This window comes from Dendroctonus ponderosae, unplaced genomic scaffold (assembly GCF_020466585.1).
Source record: "Dendroctonus ponderosae isolate FM_Combo_2020 unplaced genomic scaffold, Dpon_F_20191213v2 Dpon_F_20191213_7, whole genome shotgun sequence".
In the NCBI taxonomy this organism is placed as follows: Eukaryota; Metazoa; Arthropoda; class Insecta; order Coleoptera; family Curculionidae; genus Dendroctonus; species Dendroctonus ponderosae.
In genome coordinates, this window is record NW_026018916.1 from 7,819,500 (window position 1) to 7,837,834 (window position 18,335).

Consider the following 18,335-nt stretch of genomic DNA (forward strand, 5'->3'; position numbering starts at 1 on the left):
TATCCTAATTTCTTCTGACAAATCTGTTAAAATGCTATGTTTGCTTGTATAGCAGGCTAACAAATCATAAATTGTCCTTTACTAATGGTAGGTTTCCACAGGCTAGTGCCCATGAGTTTAAAAAATCTTCTAGAAATAGTAGCTCAATATTTATTAGTGTTGTTGCTGCAAAAATATTTGTTTTGTAATAACTGTTAAATTTCGTCTTTAAAATTTGAAATCTTTACCCCAATGTCAAATAAAACTTCATTGTTTATTATAACGGTACATTTCTTTATTTCAGAAATATTCAACTACATTATTCTCACCTATCGCTTTAAATTTAATGAATGCGAACTCGTTCTTTCTATTCTAAAATATTGAATTTTCATCATCGATTTTACTTCTTATAGTGGGAAAAAACTTACTAAAGTAAACTTTTAATCGAAATCCGTTAAATTTTCCGTTTCGGATCAAGAATGCCGCATTAATTGCTTAATGCTTCCCACTTGAATATCGCAAAACCTGAGCCCATATCATCAGGCGCTTCAAAAAAGAATCACTTAATTAGGCAATTAAACCATAAACGGACTTTAAGTTTTTTCTCACTAAGGATTTATAAAAATGTTTATTATAGGTACAGTTTTTATAATTATCAGGAAGCAAAAACTTACTTATGTCACATGAATTGGGGTTTTTTTGTATTGAAAATGTAGAGATTAATACATTTATAATTATTATATTTTAATCATACACCAATTTATTAATAAGCACATTTGCAAAAAATGCAAAATAACATACGTGTTCAGTTGAAAGATTCATAAGTCAATCAAATTTAAATTACGTGTATTAACTGATCAATCTCCACATGATCAAAAACCAATGAACACTTGCACCTCTTAAATGCTTTTGATATAAAATGGTGTCGTGAATGGGTAATATACAGGCAACGGTGAACATGTTTATGTATAAAATGAACATACGTAATATATACACAACATTCTTTAAAATGATGATAAATGTTCTACGAATATCCAACATTATCTTAAAGTGAATACTAACTTTATGAAAATACACGCCGGGTGTCCCGTTTATTATTATTCGTCCAATCAAATCGAATTGTTGGATTCAATGCAAAACTTTAATAATTTCGATGCTATTATAATACTGTTAGTGTGACTTAAAAACGGAAGTTTTCTCATAATTTGAAACAATTAAATACCAAAAAATCACATTAATAGCTATTTATAGGCCAATAATTAGCTTTAAGAAATATTCAATAATAACCAGATGTTTAACATTTCTTTGGAACACCCTCTTAAACGCGAATGACAAATCAATATGTTTGCACCTCTAAAACACAATAGACTGTTAACTTAAACTTAATATTTATAACTATTCCCTATGAAGATAATAAATAAATATTCTAATAATTCAAATAAATATTACATCAAACATTAAATAATTTGAATGTTACAAAGTATGGCATGTAAGTTACAAAAGCGCGGTAACGGGGTAGAGTACTGCAAAAATGTATTATGACTATCCAGGGATTCTTAGAGTTTGTAATTTAACATTTTATTAAAATATAAAATTTTCTTATTGTTACTGTATTTTCAGCATAATGAAACGCAACATAATGGATAATTGATGGGTTTTCTTTGTTAACAAGTTTAATTTATTACGTCACAATTATAACTTTTTTGTAATAATTCTGTTAATTTTTGTTTAAAAAGTAACGCCAATTTAATTTAAACTAGTTCATCAAACAGTAAAAATACAGTAAAAATAGTTTAACAGTTTTATGTTGCCTACTACGTGTTCTATGTTCCTACCTATGAGCCCTAGTAAGTTAGCAAGATAATTTTTGCGGTTCCTAAGGTTTTAATTCGTTTTATATTTCATTATTTTACTTACTTTACAAAAACAATGAAATAAAGTTAGAACATTGACAATATCACATAAATAGGTATATTTAATTATGTGCAGCTTGTTTAGAAAATAAACTCGTAGAAAAATACTTGCTTGTGAACTTCATTCGATTTACTTACCATCAAAATTTAATAGCTTCCTGCCAAGAACTTTATAAACAAACTTCACAGTGAACACATCTTATTAATATTCGCTATATTAATGAGAATATAATGATTTTAAAATTAGGTGTAAAATATACCTCATTACTTGGTTAAATGGTTGAAAAAATATGTTATCGAATTATATAATAATACTTATGTGTATTGCTATAAATAATTTTCACTTCTTGAATTGAGCTCTGTTAAGCCCTGCGACTTTTGTATATTTTACTTTATTTCTTTATTAAACTAGTCGATCATAATATAACGTAGCATATCCGAACAATATAATATTAGCTATCAAACAAATAAAAAATTAATTGAGAGGTACGATTAATATGTATAATTTTTTGTCCTACAGTTTCGGTACTGATCAACAACTATATTTTTCAATACGAATTTGAGAAGACCAATTTTCTTCTTCTCTTTGTTCGCTGTATCTTACCCCATCAGGATGAATCGAGCGGGTATAAAATATTTATTTAACATGCTTTTAGTTTCTGAGAATCATTTGCACAATACAGTAGTCAATTTCGAAGAAGAGACGCGTTTGCTTTTTCAATAATTGATTGAGCTTGAATTTCTACAATCGATTTGTATGGTTATTCCTATGATTCTTCAGTTATTTACTTTGAAATTCTTTCCCCTAAGAATCGATGTTCTTTTGCAATTATTCCATGAATCTATATGAATGATATAACATATTGTATCAATAAAGTAAGCAAAGCAAAATATTTACATATATCAATCTGCTGAAATTGAACGAATAATTATTTTTTACACATAACGAAAGGAGTCTGCCGGGGTAAAAAGACGCGATCCTTCTTAGTTGATTTTTCACTGCAGACAAGATGAACAGACGAATTATTGTATTGTTTTCATTTAATATAGTATAAAAGCCCTAATAAAGCGATTATCAGCAGTATCCACAACTCTTCAGATGGTATCTAGAATACCGTTTTGATATTATTGCTATAGCAAGTTAAAAATTGATTTAAACAAATGCTGCAACGGAAGATTAATATTGCAAAAAACTTCTGCGTGAGTTTTGACTGACTACCATCTGAAATGTTGGAATGGAAAGAAAAATAATAAATTTGGAAAATGAAAGTTTAACCCCCGAACACGATTGATATTGGTATTAAACTCCGAAGCAGTATGTACTGTTGAATGTTTGCAGGGATATTTTCTCTTATGAGTCAAAAAAGTCTGTAATTTTTGGAAATAGCAGCTCAGTCATAAGATTCTCTAAAGCTGACTATACTTTGGTATTTTTGGTATTACGTAATACTTTTGGTATTGCGTTCAAAGGGCAAGAAGATGCAATAAATTAATAAATATTTTTTTACTTGCGCATGTCGTGTTGCACCCCGAGAGTACATATCCAAATTATCATAAATCTATCTAGATCTAATGTATTAATTGATCTTTGGAAGTCCATTTTCGAGTTAGTCAATATTAAAGCATTAATTCCCAGATGCTTGAGTTTACGCATTGATTTACAGGATACACATTTTGAAACGAGAATCAACCATAATTAAAAAACCTAGCATTTCAGACGAAAGGAAATGGAAACAATCGGATCTCCAAAAGCCCCTGAATTGCAACATGAATTTGAAAGTCTTTTTTGAGTGTTCGCTCAAATTACTTAATACTCATTGGAAACTTTTGAGTAATTCTGCTGATTACTAGGTACATATTGGCTGAAAATTTGTGATCCTGTAAATCGGATAGTACACGTCTGTATTCAATTTCCATAATCTACTGGCTATGAGCTGATCAAGCGAAATGGATCGCTTTTTATTAATTAAAAGTATTAAGAGATCTAAGGCGCCCTTAAAGGATTTTATAATCACATTGTGGATGTAACATGCGAATTAAAAATTCAATTAGTGCACCAAACTTTTGTATAATTGCATATGGCATCGTATGATGCATGCCAGTAGAGTTTTAATAATAATCAATAAAAATTGATGCAAACACACTAATTAACGATCAAAAGCCGCGCAGAACATCTATAAAAGAGCCTAAAGAGCTGAATGATTAAAATTGGGTTAATTTAATTTAGTGAGTAAATACAGAATTGAAATATGATTCGGTGGCTCTAATTACTGATGTTGGTGGATTATTGAATACGTACGCTTATCTGAGTCGTCGTCATAGTCAAGAGCGAACCTTACACAAGGTCGCCGTCATATTCACTGTTAAAAATACTGCAGAGACCCGTAATAGTCCAGGTTCTCGTGTTGTCAGTAGACCCAAGAGACCGGGATCCATTGAGGAGTGGTCTGAACCTGCTCAATGGCGGCCTCCAAGGCAACGATGGTCTCCTCGATGTCGTTGTTCACGATAATCAGGTCGAAGTAATGGCCGTAAGCTTGCTTCATCATTTCTGAAGCCTTGGAGAGTCTCTCCAAGCTACCGTCAAACTGCAAAAAATTAGATAGAACCATAAAACCGGTCAAAAAGTTGTGGCAAAACTTAACGAAAAATTGAAAAGACATAGAGCTGTTAGCAGCTTCCTCAAACACCGAGAGTGCACAATTAGATAATACGATTAAATAATTGCCTTATTGAAAAATGCATTCATATTTGTATTAGCCACCAGCAATATAATTCACTTCTTGTAAAACAGTAGTATAAAAGTACAATTTCATTTTTATGAAGGCATGTCCGACTCTGTTCCGGTTCGCACCTAGTTGATTGATTTCTACTTTTTCCCAATATTTGTTGCGAAATTGGTGTCTAAAAAGAGTTTTACAGAGGGCCCGGAAAAGCTTGGACAGCTTGTCTTTCTTCAGAAAATTTCAAATGACAAAACGAACCGTTTCAAATTGGTTACGGTAAATTAAAGCGCTTCTTGAGTGTCGGAATCATTTATAAATATTTATCGAGCTTCCTTTGCGTCAGTTTTTTACGGATCGTCCACCATTGTAGGCACGAGAAAATTTTGGCTTTAGAGAATATCGTGTAAACATTTCTGGAAGTGCTGAATTTGTTCATCTGCAACAGCAATTTTACCAGCAAACTTGGTTTCCAAAAGGTTAGTGGATATCTTGAAGGAGCCCACATAAAAATTCACTCTCCAGTTAAGTTCTAGATATTAGCAGTAGGCAAGACCTATTTTCTATGCATATTTACTTCAAAATATATGGCGGGAATAAAACAAGGTATTTTTTTCCTCTCGATCTCGATCTAAGTAAGTACTTATAAAATTAAATTTTGAATTGTTACTGTTAAGGTAATGGTTTAAGACCAAATTTTGCATCGGTAGCTTAAATACGAAGTGCACAAATAAATCTTGAGCAGGTCTTAAAGTTTAAGCATTCCATAATTATTCAATTTTTGGACTACAAACGCTGCAGACGGCCATTAAAGATTTCAATTCTACTTACATCTGCCACGTTTTGCAATTGTGGAGCAGCAATGAACACAACGAAAGGTGCAAACTCGGCTGTCCGAAGAACTTTTAGCGCTTGTGGTTCCACGTCGAGTATTGCCATTTTTCCTTCTTGATGTATTTTTCTAATCGTATCCAACTAGACAAACGAAACAAAAAATTACGTTAAACGTAGAAATCTRCCACTATGTTAAATAMAATATTTCATACTAATTTATTCCCATTTGAAACAAGAACAGGTTTTAGGAATATATTTTTTGGCAGGTTTTGGCACTGGGGTGCTTCCTCATTAGAGGARTTCAAAACCGAGTTTTGWATGTGTCACCAAACYCACCAAAATAAAATAAGTTTTATATATATATAAATAATCTTTATTTCCTACAGAAAAAGGCTATCGACCCAATCGGTCTTTCTGCCCAATAAGTTTTAATTATTTTATTATAAATGTATTCGAWAATAATAAATGTATARTAAAAACCTGTGTAGTTTTAATTGACAATTGTTTATCTTCATTTTCTTCTTTTGTTATCTCTCTKTTGTCTTCTTCATTKGTTATCTCATGTTCAAATGTTAGATTAAATTARCACGTAAAATAGTGAGGAATTTGAGAGAGATGAGAAAATGTGGGCATTTTCGAAYATTGTTGAACATGAACTTTTGACTATTTCTYCAAGACTCTCTAGACACCAAAAATATTTTTTATGGGTTCTTTTCGTGAGTCTTTTCGCAGTATGAYCGGTGGCCACCCTTAGTAAACACAAGCATCTATTATCATTTTTATCGAGATAAATAGGTAGTAAACTGTGGGAAAATAGCGAACATACTGTTTAAAATGCGAAGCAATATTTTGATAACAAATCCATTTTAAGTTCATAGACGTTCATTTAAAGTTAATAAACAACCCCTTTTGGTCGATTAACATCATTGGAGCTATCAGAAGAACAAAACAGAGAGGAAAAAGGGCAGAAACGATAATACGAATTTATACGATACAATTTTAGTTTTATATCGCTGATGTATGCCAATTCCACCCTTCTTTCAAATGCAAAAATGTCGGTTCATCGGTTTTCTGAGTCGATTCAAAGGTAGCTTTTAGATAATCATTTTGATGTTTGCCAACTTGACATGCGAAATAAAAATGATTGAAAATACGCAATATGGTATTATAAAGGAAATGCAATTTTAAGCCTTTATAGTCAAGTATTTTCAAATCAATCATGTCACAGCAGTGTTTTAATCGAAATTTCCTGCTACTGTAGAAGACCCCATTGTTCAGCCGAAATAAAATAGTTAAGCGCACATTGGAACTGGTACAATAAAAAGTTTTCATGTGAAAACAGTTATTATAACGAAACTGATAAATACCGCCTGATTTTTCTCAATTAAAGAACCTTTCAAAACAACAATGAAAACTAGTTGATAGCATACTAACCTTAGTTCCATACATGGCATCTTCATGGGTTCCATATTCTAGATATTCATTCGCAGCAATATCGGTCATCATTTCATCATGGGTTATGAAAAAATAACCGCGACCGTTTTCTTCTTCGGCTCTTGGCTGCCTCGTTGTATCTGTAATATATTTCCAATGTCAGGGAGTCAAATTATAGGAGCTAATTGCACTTAGAGTATATTCTATCCTAGAGAATTTTTGAAATTTCGGAAATTATCTAGGCCGTTAGAAAAAAACTCAAACTGGACGGATCGTTTGCAACTTTAAGAAATCAATCGAAATGGATTATCTAACGTCTTTTCACGACATATATAAATATCTATAACTGTTTAGATAAAATTCCCAAGCTTAATAAACGATGTAGACTAGAAAGTCTTCAAAAATCCAAAATATTTTCAAGTGAAAGCCAAAATTTTGCTAATTGCTGCACACTGCTCCCTTCATAATCTAAGATTTTAGGGATTATTTAAAGCCATCCCCAGTAGGTGTAATTTACTCGAAAGTCGACTTATAAAATAATATCCTTTAACATAAAATGGACGTGTTTTGCATATATCTATTTAATTGTACGAGGGCAGAAATAATGAATAATTTTTCTTAAATCGTTTGGTCCACATATGTGTGTGACTGCAAATGTGGAGGTTGGAACAAACTCTTTCAAAATTTAGCGATTCAACGAAATAAGTAACGAGCTTGAGGTTTTGCAAACGTAAACACCTACATTTTATTTTGTTATTCATTGTGTAACAGTTTTCCAAAAATGTACGTTTAAAATATGTTGTTGTTTCTTGAAATGAAAACGATATTAACATAATTTAAAATCTACAAAAAATATTTTAATCTTATTAAATGTTCAAAATTTGATCTTGAAATTTGGTCATGAATTTCATAACAATTGGAAAGTAATTTATATGTTTTGTTAATTCTAGGAGCAGCGAACCAGTATGACACCTAAATATGTCGCGGTAAATAAGCCTTCATTTAAAAAAAATATATATTTTTAGTTAGTTAAGTCTTAGTTATTGATATTCCAACTCGTCAAATTCTGAATAACTGTTGCGTTTAGGTCTCGGATATTATATAAATAACGCATACTTAGGGTTCGAAAAAATAAATACAAATTGTTTGTTTAAAAAATTGTTCGAAAACGTTTTTTTTTGAAACAATACACCAAGACATGAAGTTGGCCAAGCTAATAAAATTACTAATCGCCAGAAAAGAAACAGCAACAAATGAAAACATAAACTGAATATAAACTGAGAAAAAAGCACAGAAACTAATCTCAAATAGAAAACAAACCATGTAATTATCTAATTGTGCACTGATTTAGTCACTTACAGACTTCAATAAACTTTACAGAAAATTTATTGAGGCAGGGCTATTCTTGAACTGGAAAGTTATATTATATTTTTAAGCTTATAAGCTTATATACGCTTCTGGCCATTTTTTTTCCAACAAGCCCAAAATTAATGGTTACATAATTTTAATTGAAAATATTTTCTGATGATGGTAGAAGCTTGAACGTTTTTTCGTGCTATACTTTCGTAACGCGTTTATTCTTTCCAAGTTAAATACTTTCGCAAAGTTCCGAGTTGTTCGAACAGATTTGGGATTCTACTTCAAAGTTTTGTTTTATCGCTCCGGATAATTTATAATTCATTAGTTAATGCAGGAAAATCCTTGACAGATTTGTGCTTTCAATTACGTTTTTTTTCTACGGCTTCCAATTTTTTAAAATTTAAATAGACTTTTACTAGAAACAGTAGCCGATTGGCAAGATTGTTCGCCTTGTAGGTCAAAATAGTATACATTTTACTTACGTGGTATCGGATAAGCGTATTGATCCTTATGTTTAGCTATCATGAGATTTTTTATATGCCTTCGTCCGACTCCATGGGCACCAAGTAACACCAAAGTCTTCCTTTGAAACGCTGGATCAGTCACTAAAAAAGTAGCATCAGTTACATTTAACCACAATTTATACACAGAAGCAGCGACTTGATTGAATTGTTTACAGTAACGTAAAAACAAAATACTCACTGGGTAGTTTAACAACTTCTTCGTACGTAACTAAATTTAATTGGTCAAAAACTGCATTATACTTAGCCAAGTATTTATCCTTATACTGCTTCTTTTTTCTGCCAAATATTGAGCAATTGACTGAAACAGAAACGACAATTAGAGACGAAATAATATAACAAGCATATTATGTCCTATTAGCCATGCATCTTGTAAATGTTTTATTTTTTCCCAGCATATCATATTGCACCGTGAAAGGCAGAGACAGATTAAAAGCTCTGAAATCAGCATGCTAAATAGATAATGGATTCTACATCTAAACAGACATATGCGTTAAATATCGCATTGTTCCTATAACGAGCTGGTGAGGGGTTTTTCTCTCTAAATGTTGTTCTGTGTTAAAGTAAACAAAGGGATGTTTTCGAATGATGCCTGTTAGAAGCGTGTGCAACTTTCAGATAAACTACGCCATTATTGCAAATTAAACAGATGTTTTATAATATATCTAAAAATTTAAATATTCGCAATGTTTCAATTAAATGATCGCTAAAGAAATATTGATTTTAGACTAATTTATTGCTTACTAAAAAACCAAAGCAAGGCTATGAATAATTTACGCGAAAACAAGAAGTCTCATTTTTCATACAAAAGCTTTTTACACTTATATAATACAATACGAATAGCCAACGGCGATTTATGAAAGCTAATCAGCAAATATGGAAGTACAGACTACGTAAAGTAAAAAAATATAATCTAATGATAATCAAAAAGGGGCATTTAAATACGGACACAAATAAGAAACATTCATTTTATTTGGTAATATAAAGCTACTAAGGCAAGGCCGTTAAATGTGTTTTCAAGTTTGACGTGGTTTCACTACAACAAATGAGTTTACCAATTATATCCGATTCCAATCTTATCCGAAAATTGCGTCTTATTTTATCTACAAATTTCATCTGCAGAATGGCAAATTTGGCGTTATTTCCTGCAAGCGTAACTGTTGTAAATACGTAAATTGACAATAATAACAGCTAAAACCAGAGACAACTTGTAAAAATGAAAGAGTCGAAAGTGCGTTTTTGATGATCGCATAATGTGTTGCTATAAGCTCGCTTTCAGCAAATAATTGCAAAATCATTCAACAAAGTAAAAATGCTGCATTGTCTGATAAAATGTAAAAAAAACAAAAAAAGTAAAACACAATCTACGAATAAACAATGTTTAGCCTATACCTGTTGAACCATCACAGCCGTTAGCGTGTGATGTGCATCCGTTTTCGAAATCTAGTCCATACAACAAAAATACATATCACAACGAATAACAACACAAAATTATATACAAACCATATATTTTAGGGTTTTCTATATTTAAACAGAATGGCAGGTAAATAAATATGAATACATTACTAAACCCAAAAATATATCTAATTATATACAGATTAATGAGCTTAAAAAATAATTTGCCCAGGGAGGCAGGATAAAAATATTTATTTTCGAAATTAATAGAAACCATGAGTACGGTTGAATTAATTTATTAATCGAGTTAATAAAAGTTGCGGTTAACATTTGAAAATATCTAAGTTTTTTTTAAAGAACTGACGCAAAAATAACTTTCCAATATCGGTTCCATTTCATTAAAATACTAAAGGTAGGCGATAAAAATTATACTTCTCATTTATCATGCCTCAAAATACGTAACAATAAAACACACAAAAGTTGATGGTTTCTCAATCAATACAGTAATATCTAGCGGATCTGGCAACAAATCGGAGTGAAATCATGCAGTGGCACAGATATGATTGAAAACAAGTAGTGTACGACAATTAGAGCAGAATGGGAAACAACCAAAATGCAGGAAGAGGTCGCAATATCATTCACATCAACGACATAATAAACAAAGTCATTAACTACGTCGTTCAAATGTGAAAGACATTATATTTGATGATGTGCTGTAAAATAAAACATTGTAGCATTGGCTTTTCACAGAAGAAATGTCGATAATTTCTTCCAATATTTTATTGTCGATTTAAGCCTCTGTTGGAAAATCAAGAGCCCCTCGAGCTTTTCTTACTTTATTCGTTAAGTTTTGAGCAAAAATATGAACGTTTAACTTCAAGGAAACATTAAAAAAAGACAATAAAAACGTATTTTTTCCGAAGTGACTTCAAAATATTTCCTTGTTAGAATTAGCTGATGTCCCGTACTAAAACTCCAATTACTAAACTGAACCGGCTCGAATTGCCAACAAAAAGTAACAAACATATTTTTAATTATCTTCAAACCTCATTATATTTCCAGACAATGTTCAAATGCGAAAGACTCATCAAAATGACTCCCAATAGACTGACCTTCTTAACACTTTCTTGAAATTTTACAAAGTGGCAATAATGACTCGTTCAACGTATCTTGGAATGAGGCAATATTGTTTATGGGAAAATTAATTTTTTTGTTAGTATCACACGCAATTATTTGTTGGTTCTTTTTTAATTTTATTACAACTTTAGAATATTTTTCTGCTTCCTAACGATCAATTGCTGTGCATTAAATAAACACAATGTCAATTAGTTAACTGTTTCGTCAAAAACCGGTTTGTGTTTTATAAATTTTGTTTTTACCAACATTTTTAACGGTTTTTGCGAGTGACCGAGCGAGCACCCAAGAATCTGTTCTTTCCCAACGCCGTATTCACGCGAATTGAACTTATCAAAATCACTTTGAATGGTTGAAATTACCAAAAAATGCATGTCCGTAAAATTGACTTCAAAAGCTTAAAAATTAGAAACAATACCTTGTTCCTGCTTAGATTTCTCCATCGATGAGCAGGCCGCCCTCCATTCCTGCAGCTCAGGGGAAGGGATCAGACCGGCTGATCCAGCTTGATCTTTTCGAGCTTGCCACCAATGGTGGTCATCCTTACTTATAATCTTAAAAAACAGGAAAATTAAATTCGCGTCCGCACTACCAAATTATAATTTTTTTTTTGATTAGTAATACTTACTTGTAGAATATCACCAGTTCTAAAGGCTATACCAGCTTGTGCGCATGGAATGAGGTCGTCCTCTAGAGGCTCATAGTCGAACTGCGCCCTGACAAATATCTATAAAAACATGAAACTAATATGAAGAAAAAATTATATATTACAAAACAACACCTTGAAATCACGTCAGTGAAAACCAAGTTTTACAATATTCTAGTCATAAGTGCTGATATATCGTCTAAATAAATAATTTAAATCGACATTTTCCAAAATTCCTAACAGATAAACGACCTTTGGTTCATGTTAAATAACTTGAACTTTTCCAAGATTTGGGTTGAATTATACAACATAATTTAAACTTGGTGTCCCAAAGCAAATTAACATTTAAAATATATTAACCCTTTTTAGTTTTACATGTATACATATTTTTACATCTAAAATCAGCTATCAAATCATTAAAGAAACGAGGTCAGTCTAACTCAGTAGTTACACACATAGAGCTTTAATAAAAATCCGCAAGAACAAAACAACGTAAATTTTGGAGCACATCACACCAAACACCAGTAAGAATTTAGTTCACTAAGTACTTACAAGTACGGGCAGAGGTTTAATCCTGAACAACTACAGAAAGAGAACAAAAAAACATTAATAATTTTGGGGTAACAATTTGGAAGTTTCGCTCATGAATAAAACTAGAAGCTAAATGATGCAACTATCTTGATAATGTTGATTGTATGAAAATAATTCTATGATTGCAAATAAGTTCAAGTTCCTTTTTGATATAACAAAACATTTCTCTTTTGAAAGTAGGATGGACGAATTATTTTCATATAGCAGGTGTAAATAATTTAATTCAAACTACACTGGAAGCATCTTCAATAATACAATTTTTGGAATAACAAAAATAAAACGGTTACTGGTTTGATGAGATGTGCTAGATGGAAAAATTTACTTGAAAAATTAAGCTGTGGAATGAGTGATAAAGGCTTCAGTACAAACTATCGACTTACCTCGCAAGGCGGAGGGGCACTTCGGTAAGAGGGAACTATTTTGAAGGTGACAGAACCTCGTGCTTCCCTCTAAAATAAAATCACCGGTTACACAAAATATACATAAGACTCGAAACAAAACGTACGAGTATTTTTTGCAACGCTCCAACGGACTGGTTTGCAACTGGTGTCCCATTAATTTCCCTTATTTCATCTCCGACGTGAAGAGTAGCCTGTCGATGGATCATCCCTCCATGCATAATTCTAGCAACAATGCATTTACCATCTTCGTTCATTTTCAAAGTAATTCCCTGAAAAAAAAAGAAATATTCAGTAAGCTTTTCAATATTCAGTTGTTCGTTATTCGTAAACTAACTACAACAGTTTAAAAATTTTGTCTTCTTCATCATCGGTAAATTCTTCTTCATGTGCCATTTCCGATTGTTAGATATTGTGACATATGTGTGTTTCCTAGTTTCTGTTGGTTAAGATGTTAAGCAGTTATAAGATTTCAAACTGAGTTCACTCATCTTTTCCTCGTATTTTTTATCAAAGCGCGCAAAGAAGCGTTATTTGTTGTTCCTACGGTGCTGTTTGGAATATATAGTAGTTGTTTTCTAAATTATTGAGGACTTCTGTAGCAATGTCGTACTTTTTCATTCGTCTAATAGCTTATTTGGTTTCGAAACAAGTTATGGCATGCCATTCTGAACAAAAATTGGTTTATTAAGCACTGGTCGTCATTGAATCGAGCTTTTATACAGTTTTTCCTATAGCATTTTCAACGCTTAATCTATTCTTGTTGCCACATTGATTCGATCATACACCAATTTTTTTTTAAATATGTTATTGAACTATTGTCTTATGATTTTTTCGATTTTAATCGAGTTTCTCTAATTTTGAATTGATCTATCATGCAAATGATTTTTTCATTGCTTGTACGGCTCAGAGCTTCCTAAACGTCTGTTGTTTAGTCACTTAATCTGCAATCTCTCATTTGGCGTTATAGCCTCTGGAAATGCTTAAACTTTATAGAAATTACAAATAAAATTTCATTGAAAATTACACAAAACCACATATAATTCACGTTCTTTATAACCTGCCACATTTCCAGATCAAGAGGTCGCTTAAATAAATTCACACATATACGAAATTACGCTGATGCTCGGCTCCCAAAAGAGCGGGATCCACTCCATTAAGGAAGTCATATCTAATGTTGGCATGTAACGACTTCGCACAATTCCACCTGATATTTAAACTCATTTAAAGCAGATTTTAATTTCAAATTCTTATTACAGTGAAAGATAGTAATAAAACGAGGTAATGACCCAAAAATGTACGTAAAAAATTCCTAAAATATTTCATTGAACTTTTGAATTGCCCAAAATCTCAAATTAGTCTTCAAACAACCGACGCAAGACTCTTTCTTATCGGTCTTAAATATATCGAAAAAATTTCTCACACATGGTACCAAACATATTGAGGATCTATTCCAAGAAACAAACATGAACAAATTGTTAATTTCAAATAAAATAAAACTATACATGTTTTCATGTTGTTATTCTCATGTTTCAGTGCCATAATTGAATAAAAAATAGAAACATATTTTCCTAAAATTGAATTTTTTTACGAGGCGTCAAACGGCTTCGTCCTCCGGTAATATGGATGAATAACATAAAATGCGTATAAGAGAATTTTTCAGCTAACACATAAAGTAATACACGTAAGAATATTATGCCTACATTTTGCTCTAAAATGGGCATCCGAGATGACGGTGACACTCGGGCGAAGACAGACTATGGAGGGAAAGATAATAACAGCATGAATAATATCCTAGAATAGGAAAATTCGTCTGCGTTTGATGTTATTTTTATTACTTAGATTCGCATACATTTTGGGGATTTTTCACATAGAATACATGTGCCATAAGCAACGAATTACACCATTCACATAATCCATTGAAGACGTAAAAATATTTGCAAGATAAAAATAAACCAATAAAGACAAGTACTCTAATAATTAATCAAAAGCGAGGCTTGATATGCTGGTAGTTTCGATAGAGCCTCAAAATTTCACACAGAGAAAATTTTATACGGAATTATTAAGTTTGATATTGAAAAATATGTACATGCTTAGTTACTAACAATATTATTGCTGCAATGTTAGACAGCACCGCTACTTTTTATTTCAGTTCATTTCAAATTTGTTATTCGTTCTGTAAGAGCAAAATAATGAATACATTAGAGTCAAAACTACAAACGGGTAATGGATGAGTTTCACTTCACGGAAATAAATTCGCGTGAACGCGTATATGAATTAAAATAACAATATTTTCGAAATGTTTGGCAAATATTTGCTTTAGATATACGAGTAGGTACATACATTTTTTATATCCAATATAATTTTTGAATCTGCACTAAAGTGAATATTGCTGATGAAATGTAGTGGTCTTTAACAATTTATTGAAGCAAAGTTCATAGTCCTTTTAATACAAATTTTAAAGTTAAAGCAACTCTGGACATCAGCTAATAATAATACCAGAAGAATTTAAAACTTACTTAAATTAACTTAGTTTTAATAACTACTCAACTATATTTCCACCTGCACAAAGTAAGATGGAAATCTCGCTTTGAGCTTTGGTAACTCTGAATTTAGATAGTGTATTCAGAACTAGGATGAACTGGTTGAAACTTGGCAAATTGTTTTATTAGATCAACTGTTGACTTTTAAACAGAAACTAAATATGTAATTAGTAAAACCGTTTGGACTGAACTTTAGAAAAAACTGAAAATTCGTATGCTGAGTAAACCGGTAGTTAGTTATAATTCAGGACAGCCTGTAAGAAGACGTACCAGAAAGCTCTATATATTCACTTTCTCATTCCTCTTCATTAGCAAAATAATTAAACTATATGTAAATTGCGTTCAGAAAATTGATACTGCGTAACAGTTGGCTGGCTTGTTATCCTTAGGTTAGAGCTTAAATTATTACAAGCTAAAACGCGCCCATTTGCAGTCATAAAACTTTAATATTTCGTCAAAAGCAACTGCTCCAAAATTTCGTGCCAGACTTTAGGAGCTATCTAGTTGTAAAACGTTCTCCTATTTCGAACAGAACCATTCTGATGTCTCAAGTAGCACGCTCACTCTAACAAATTTATTTTACCGTCTTGGTGTAATAACGAGTCTCGATTTCGTTTGGCTTCGTTTGTTTTTATTGCAAGTTCATAAACGAAGGTTACAGATGCACGAAACACTGAATATAATGGTTATGTGGATTTTGGAACGTTTCATAAAGTCAATTTGATCTCATAAATGGTAAGGAACCACATCCTTATTTACTTCGGTAAATGGTGGACATGTTTTGGAATGGATACTGAATGCTTGAAAGTCGATCAATATATCCAGAATTTGTAAGCTGTTTAAGAACAACTTTATTCAATCCAGTTCAAAATCCAGTCCCTGTAAATACTTCCGACCTCATCAAAAAAGTTCATAAGCTGAATTAGAAAACGTGAATTTTTTTAAAGCGCCTAAGGATGCGAGCTGTTTGAAGTGAAGACGAAGAACGAGAATAAATGCGGACGCAAACATTAACTGTGCCTGCGGACGTCAAACTATGGACCATATTTTAATATCTCTCGATAATTCGAGTTGCTCCTTTATCAATGATTAATGAATTTCCAGAGAATTAACTATTCAAATGTCTATACTGGAACAAAAGTTAGGTCCGAACTTACGAATGAATAGGGAAAGTACCGTAATAGAAGTAGCTACGTAGCTACAATCTACACACTGGTTTTATTTTAGGATTACGAAATTTATATCACACAAGCCTGGGAAAATTAATTGCTTGTTTATACTGCGAAATTAGACCAAATTCAGATATCATGTAAAATTACTAATATTCCCCATTAAAAAGTTTTCTGAACTGAAATTTTTACAATGTGACTGGGTAAAAAAAGAAAATTCATAAAATAAATGAACCTTAACCAAACTGTAAAACGCCTGCCGCTCGATTGATGTATTGTGAAAAACCAACTATAACTTATTCATGCAACCTTTTGCAATTTAAAATTGCAATCGCCGATTTTAACAGCTCATTTTAAAGCTGTTTAAAAATGCTATACACTCTATCACATTGGGATGGAAATCGGAAAAAATAGCAGTGACTAAATGTATAATTCCAGGTAAAATGGCAAAAATTAAACAACTCTAAATTATTATCGTCTTTTTAGTTTGATAATTCAATAACTGAGCGAGCGAATGTTTTGTAAGTTAATAGTATCGCACACAATTTTCAAGAATTTAATAGCTTCAAAAAGAGCCATTACAAATGGGGGCCTGCAATGCCCTTTCGAATTAAAAAGGTTTGCTGGAAAAATTTGGGTAGGTTATTTATTAGCCACATTGCATTATTTAGTAGGGTATACAGGTTATTTAGTGAGTATGTGAAGCGCAGATTTATGAATTTTCAAGAAGATTGCAACATTTTAACATTCGTACACACCAAAAGCTTCTCGGATAGAAAGTGATTCTTGTGAAAATGTATAAGAATTTTATTATTATACATTTTATATTTATATACGTATAAGTCACGAAATGTGCGATAATTTAATTTGTTACATTTTTTTTAACTGAGAAAAGCCGCGACCATCTGCTTAAGTACCCGGCTGCTTACCATTGGTTCATCAGTGTTTTTCTGGAACTGCACCAAGCGTACCCTGGTGACATTTTCCATTTCCACTTCTCCATTGGGTCCGTCCAATTCGTCTCCGCCATTAAGATAGGGTAAAAGGGGAGGTGGCGTGACGCGGATGGCATCTTCTCCATAAACTTCATGGGCGACTACGTCGTGGGCTTGCAGAAGAGCCTGGAATAGGACGAAATATTTATTAAAAATTCAATGTAAATTCGATATATGACCTAAAATGAACTAATAAACCTATGCTTATTAACAAAGTGCACCCAAAGCATCTTATATTAATGAAGTAACGACATCCATCAAATTGGAATGTGCCATTAAATATAGGGCTATTTAATCCAAAACTCCCATTTGATGTTGCTTATAGATGAATTATTTATATATTCAACCACTCTATGCTTGCACATCACGCACATGCATTAATTAAACTTTGCAACTTTTAACATAATTAGCAAATTATTAATTGCATACGTTTTGTGAAATCGAGTGATTATGACGCACCATAATTAATAACATCGTTAATCTGGCTATGTAATCTATCTTGATAAGTAAACAGAAGCAGACATATTTTACTAATTATTTCGTCTAATACCGAATGCTGCAAACGACTGTAATCTCGATTTATTGCCCGACAATTAAAATTCTGACAAAAAATGCATTTCACCACTTTGATAAAATTGTGCAATTTTAGATTAATTGATACCTACTGAATCAATTTTTAGTACATTAAATAGTAACAACTG

At 31.9% G+C, this 18,335-nt stretch overlaps 1 protein-coding gene across 4 annotated transcripts in view; it reads right to left on the reverse strand.

The window, feature by feature from the left end:
• Positions 1-252: 252 nt before the first annotated feature.
• The window catches only part of LOC125502288 (peripheral plasma membrane protein CASK-like), a 106,065-nt gene continuing 87,982 nt past the window's right edge, over positions 253-18,335 (reverse strand). For 2 of the 4 annotated variants that reach the window (XM_048668119.1, XM_048668122.1), the window contains exons 2-12: positions 17,569-17,760; positions 13,035-13,199; positions 12,910-12,978; positions 12,491-12,520; positions 11,921-12,019; positions 11,711-11,846; positions 8,945-9,064; positions 8,725-8,847; positions 6,884-7,023; positions 5,447-5,590; positions 253-4,480 (exon numbers count right to left, since the gene is read on the reverse strand). In XM_048668119.1, coding sequence (XP_048524076.1) covers positions 4,301-4,480; positions 5,447-5,590; positions 6,884-7,023; positions 8,725-8,847; positions 8,945-9,064; positions 11,711-11,846; positions 11,921-12,019; positions 12,491-12,520; positions 12,910-12,978; positions 13,035-13,199; positions 17,569-17,760 — 1,398 coding nt within the window. In that variant the 3' untranslated portion in view covers positions 253-4,300. The remainder of the gene's footprint in view (positions 4,481-5,446; positions 5,591-6,883; positions 7,024-8,724; positions 8,848-8,944; positions 9,065-11,710; positions 11,847-11,920; positions 12,020-12,490; positions 12,521-12,909; positions 12,979-13,034; positions 13,200-17,568; positions 17,761-18,335) is intronic. The other 2 variants (XM_048668120.1, XM_048668121.1) reach the window with 2 other exon arrangements.